Source organism: Vidua macroura, chromosome 16 (genome assembly GCF_024509145.1).
Source record: "Vidua macroura isolate BioBank_ID:100142 chromosome 16, ASM2450914v1, whole genome shotgun sequence".
In the NCBI taxonomy this organism is placed as follows: Eukaryota; Metazoa; Chordata; class Aves; order Passeriformes; family Viduidae; genus Vidua; species Vidua macroura.
In genome coordinates, this window is record NC_071586.1 from 13,807,793 (window position 1) to 13,812,758 (window position 4,966).

The following is a 4,966-nucleotide window of genomic DNA, read 5'->3' on the forward strand; positions in this document are numbered from 1 at the left end:
CTCCAAGGATCAAGTGTAACGCCGGAGTGAACTCCAGGGATGGAGCTGGCTTGCTGGAGGAAATGGCCGGCGGCTGGTTTTTTTTTGGGGGGGGACATTTCACTTTGCTCGTCTCCAAGCCCCTTCCCACAGGGATTCCACTCCCCAAAAACCCACACCCCCAAAGCATCCCTGTGCCTTCCCAGCCCCCTAAGGAAACCCAAGCGCTGAACTTGGGCTTTTCCGACCTTTCTTTTTTTTTTCATTTTTGCCCCTTTCTTTGACAATTGATGGGATTTAAGCTATGGCTGGGCAGCCTTCCCGATGCTCCCTGGTGGCAGGAAAAAAGACCAGTAGCTCTGAGCTCTCACAGGTAGGCAAAAATCATATTTATACACTATGTACCGGCGTGGTCCATGGTCAGGACAAGGACTATACAGTAGATACAGGACATCTCACCAGAGCTACACCCTCACTAGCAGGGTTTGGGGCAGGGGGTGTGTGAACAGGGGCCAGGGAAGGTCCGGAATCCCCTCACTGTGCCAGCCACAGGCTCTCCCTGACCCAGTTCACATCCTCCTACACAGCAGTTTAAAAATACATCTATATATATTATTCTATTCTCCCAGGTAACACTGTACAACCATAGAAGTTTCTTTAAAAGCAATAATTTACTTAAAGACATCTCTATTTCTCTTTCATTTTTATACAAATATTTACTGTGATATATATATATATATATATATATATTTATAAAGAAGTTAACCCTCTGAGAACTCTACAGCAGCAAGATGTGCACCTTTTATTTTTTTAATAATTATTATTTATTCAAAAGAACCTAAAACCACTTAAAAGCATTTGTTTTAAAAAAATAAATAAGTAGTGCTCACACAAAATCTCTCTGCCCACCCCCCCATCCTTCCCACCCCCCAGATGCTGTGGTGCAAAAAAGCAGGGGGTAAAAGCATCCCCCAGGAGCAAAGGGATTGGAGATGGGATGGCATCCGCCTTCACTGCCTTAGAAACATAAATGTCATGGCTGGAGCTCAATGGCACGTCCCTACGTGTCCCCACTTTTGGGGACAACGCATTTTGGGGCACTCAGTGCTGAAAAAGCTGCCTCCCAGTGCTGCCCCTGGAGAAGGTTTTCTCCCAGTGGTTTTTAGAGGAAGCCAAAACCAGAGCAGCCCCTTGGTGGGCAGGGTGGGGTGATGCTGACAGACACTGGTGGGAAGAAGCTCTGCAGGGATGATGTCCTGGTCCCCAGCATGGTGCTCGGTGGCACAAGGCAGTGGGACACTCGGGGCAGCCCTTCCCCGAGCCCTTGGCAAGAAGAAGATGGGGATGGGGATACAGGACAAATCCTGCTTCTGCCATCCATGTTTGGACACACCACAGCGAGTCTTGACCCCAAGACACGGCTTCCCTGGTGTGGGCTGTGGAGGGAAAAGCACCGGGAGCCCATCACACCCAAAATGCTGTGGAGGACCCTGCTGTTGAGCCCTCTCCCCAAGGGCTCCATGCCCAGGGTCAGATGAGGGATGCCCATGGGTACAAAGCCTTTCCCATGGCCACAGGGAGCCAGATTTTGGCTCCCAGAGCACCAATGAGCAGCACGGCCAGATGAGGGGACCCAAAAACCTGCACCTGCCTGACTCCTTCCCTCTGTGGGGAGCAGGGCAGGAACAGAGGCTTCCCATGCATGGGGTGCTTTGCCTTGTGCCGGAGCTAAAGCTAAACCAGGGTGTCACCAAGGCCAGCCTGAAAGGCGGTGGATGATGGGATGTGGGTGCTGCAGAGCAAGATGGGGGGATGCAGGATGGGGGCTGTGGAGGAGGGCTGGGACACGGGATGAGTTCGCATCTCTAAGGCACAATCCACCTTGAGGCTGGGACACAGGGATGGGCTGAAGCACAAGATGGGGTGATTTTCTCAACTGGCATCTGTTGTTTTGGGGAGAACATCTGAAGCAGGACTCTCTGGTGGGTTGGGAATTCATGAAGCCCAGCCTGGCACAGACACAGCCCCAGGACTAGAAATGCAGCCCAACAAGATGACTTTCCCATTGATTTCCACGTTTGAAAATATTCTTCAATGAAGAAAAATACCAAATTGGTCAGAAAAGTGGGAAAATACCCAATTTTGAGAGCTTTCCACTCTCATTTTTGTGCTTTTCACTGTTATGTCCCAGTTATGGTGAACCTTATGAATTCCCCATCAGAGATGTTGGGGGAGACCCAACACTTCAGCAGCTGATGTTCCAGACCCCGTTTCCACCCCAAAATCCAACATTTCCAGAAATTGGCTAATTACTGTGCTTACAATGCTTTTTTCTCTCACAGCTCTGCTTATCCTTATTACCTCCTTTGTTAATAATTCCACTTTTTTCACTGCCACGGACCTACAGTCACTTACATCTGTTTTCTGCATTTGAAGCCATGCCAGTGGTAAAAAAACACCCCAAAATTGGATGCAATCTTAACTTTTAGCTCTTGCATTCACCCAAGTCACCCCCTCAAAGGACCCCAGTGGCTTCTTCATTCCCTTGTTCATTTTTAAAAAATACTGAATGACTTCTTTCAGATTTAATATTATTATTATCGTTATAATTATAATAATAATAATTATTATTATTATTTTGGTAAACAGTCTCCCAAACGGTGCGGTGAAAATATTAAAAACCCTCTCACCACCCTCCCCCGTTTTTTCCCAAATTAAAAAGTACATTAATGTTGCATGTTATTTCAAGTGTTGTTCTTGTGCAACTGAACCAGACCGCCTGCCGAAGGAGCGATTGTTTTGTTGTTGCTGCTCAGTTAAAAAATAAAAGGAAAAGAAAAGAAAAGAAAGAGAGAAAGAGAGAGAGTAAGATTTGTTTCCTGATATTTCCTCTTTCTGGATCTCGCAGTGCTCGGCTCCAGGAAAACGCTGGCGTTTTCCCCACGGGGACAGCAAAGCCCCACGGGGCTGCGCAGGGCGAGCACCTGCCCACGCCCCACAGACCCTCCTCTCCTCATCCTTCCTTCTGTCCATCCATCCATCCATCCATCCATCTGTCCATCCATCCCCCAGAGCCGTGGGCCCTGCCGCGGGCGCTGGGCGCGGGGGACGCGCCGTGGCCTGCCACCGTCCCCTCTGCAGACCGCTCAGTGGTTATTGCGATGAAACTGAAAACTATGAACGATACTAATTTCTCAAGCATTCCTATGGCACTTGCATTGTTCTGCATAATTTGAGCGGGTTGTAGGGGAAGAGATTGGAGGAGGAAAAAAAATACCCTTGGAAAAGTCAACGGAAGGACCAAGAGTCATATTTCCGACTCCCTCCTGTACGACCGCTGATCCAACGCTATTGTGGCTTGAAGCCTGTCGAACTCGTGCCTGTTGTCCGGGCTGAGGTCCTCCAGACCCCGACTGTCATCGTCTTCCTCTTCCTCGTCACGGCTCATGAAGGCCAGCTCGTTCTCGTAGCAGAAGGAGTTGGTGCTGGGCAGCAGGAATTTGTTCTCCACCAAGTCCTTGGCGCTGCAGCGGGGCGTGGACGGGACCTCGTAGGTTTTGTGGAAGTGGGAATAGTCTACTTTGTACTGGTTTTTCTCCTCGAACAAGACGGGCTCGAAGCGGTGGCCCCACAGTATCTCACTGGCCAGGTAGGAGCTCCGAGCTTGCGTCGTCATGGCTGTGGCCTCTACCATGCCCTCCAGGATGACAACGATCTCAAAGTCATCTGTCTCCAAGTCCTGGCGGCTGATCCCAAACAGGGGGCTGTCTTCGTTGATCTCGTGGAGAATGGTGATGGGAGACACCAAGAAAATACGGTCCAAGCCTTTATCAAACCCCACGTCAATGTCTATTTGGTCGAGCGGGATGTACTCCCCTTCCTCCGTGATCCTGGGCTTAATTAGCTGAGCTCGTACGTGGGCTTCTACTATGTGGCTTTTCCGTAGGTTCCCAACTCTCCACATCAGGCAGAGTTTTCCATCTCTCATCGCCACTACTGCGTTATGGCTGAAAAGTAATGTCTGGGCCCGTTTTTTGGGCCTGGCCATTTTTGCCATTATTGCACCAATCATGAAAGAGTCGATTATGCAGCCCACGATGGACTGAACCACCACCATGAAGACGGCGAGCGGACACTCCTCGGTCACGCAGCGGAAGCCGTACCCGATCGTCGTTTGGGTCTCGATGGAGAACAGAAAAGCAGCCACAAAGCCATTGACCTGCAGAACGCAAGGCTTGAAAGTATCGTCTCCACCCGGGTTTTCTAGGTCTCCATGAATGAGTGCAATTAGCCAGAAAATCAGCCCAAACAATAACCAGGACACCAGAAATGCCAGGGAAAAGAGCAAGAGCATATACCTCCAGCGGATATCAACGCACGTGGTGAACATGTCTGCAATGTACCTCTGTGGCTTGTCATCCATGTTGGTGAACTCCACGTTGCACTGACCATTCTTCTTTACAAACCTGTTCCTGCATTTCCTCCTGGTGTGGATTTTCCCATTGCCAAAGCCGTTGATACCTGGCATGGTGGTCAACCTCAGCCCGTCTTCCTCGGAGGACACGATGCTGTAAGGGTTGACTCTGCCCGTTGTCATCCCTGAGCCAAGACCACAGTGAAGGTGAAGGGTCTTGCGACTCCCAGTGTCCCCCTGACCCACCCCTGCCCACCCCCCAAATTCTGCTGCGGTGGAAGAGAAGTCCCAAACTTCCACGTCTTGGCTGCCACGTCACCACGTGGATCCTGTGAGAGGCTCTGCAATGAGAAAACAAAGACAGGGCCGTTACCACTCATGGCACAGGGACCCAGAGGGCTGCTTGGCCAATGGTTCTGATGGGCTGCATGTTGAATGACAACCTCCTACACTGCTCTAATTCTCCCTTCCTTGTCTGGGCTGATCTCAAAAAACACATCGAGGAAAGGAGAAGGTGTTAGAGTTTCTTCTTTCATGATACAAAGTGAGTGAACAAATCTTACTGCATTTGTG

The 4,966-nt window shown here is 50.0% G+C and overlaps 1 protein-coding gene across 1 annotated transcript; it reads right to left on the minus strand.

The window, feature by feature from the left end:
* Positions 1–228: 228 nt before the first annotated feature.
* On the minus strand, positions 229–4,622 carry LOC128815599 (ATP-sensitive inward rectifier potassium channel 12). The gene has a single exon (XM_053992425.1). The coding sequence runs from the start codon at positions 4,574–4,576 to the stop codon at positions 3,287–3,289; it is 1,290 nt and encodes a 429-aa protein (XP_053848400.1). The 5' UTR covers positions 4,577–4,622; the 3' UTR covers positions 229–3,286.
* Positions 4,623–4,966: the final 344 nt, after the last annotated feature.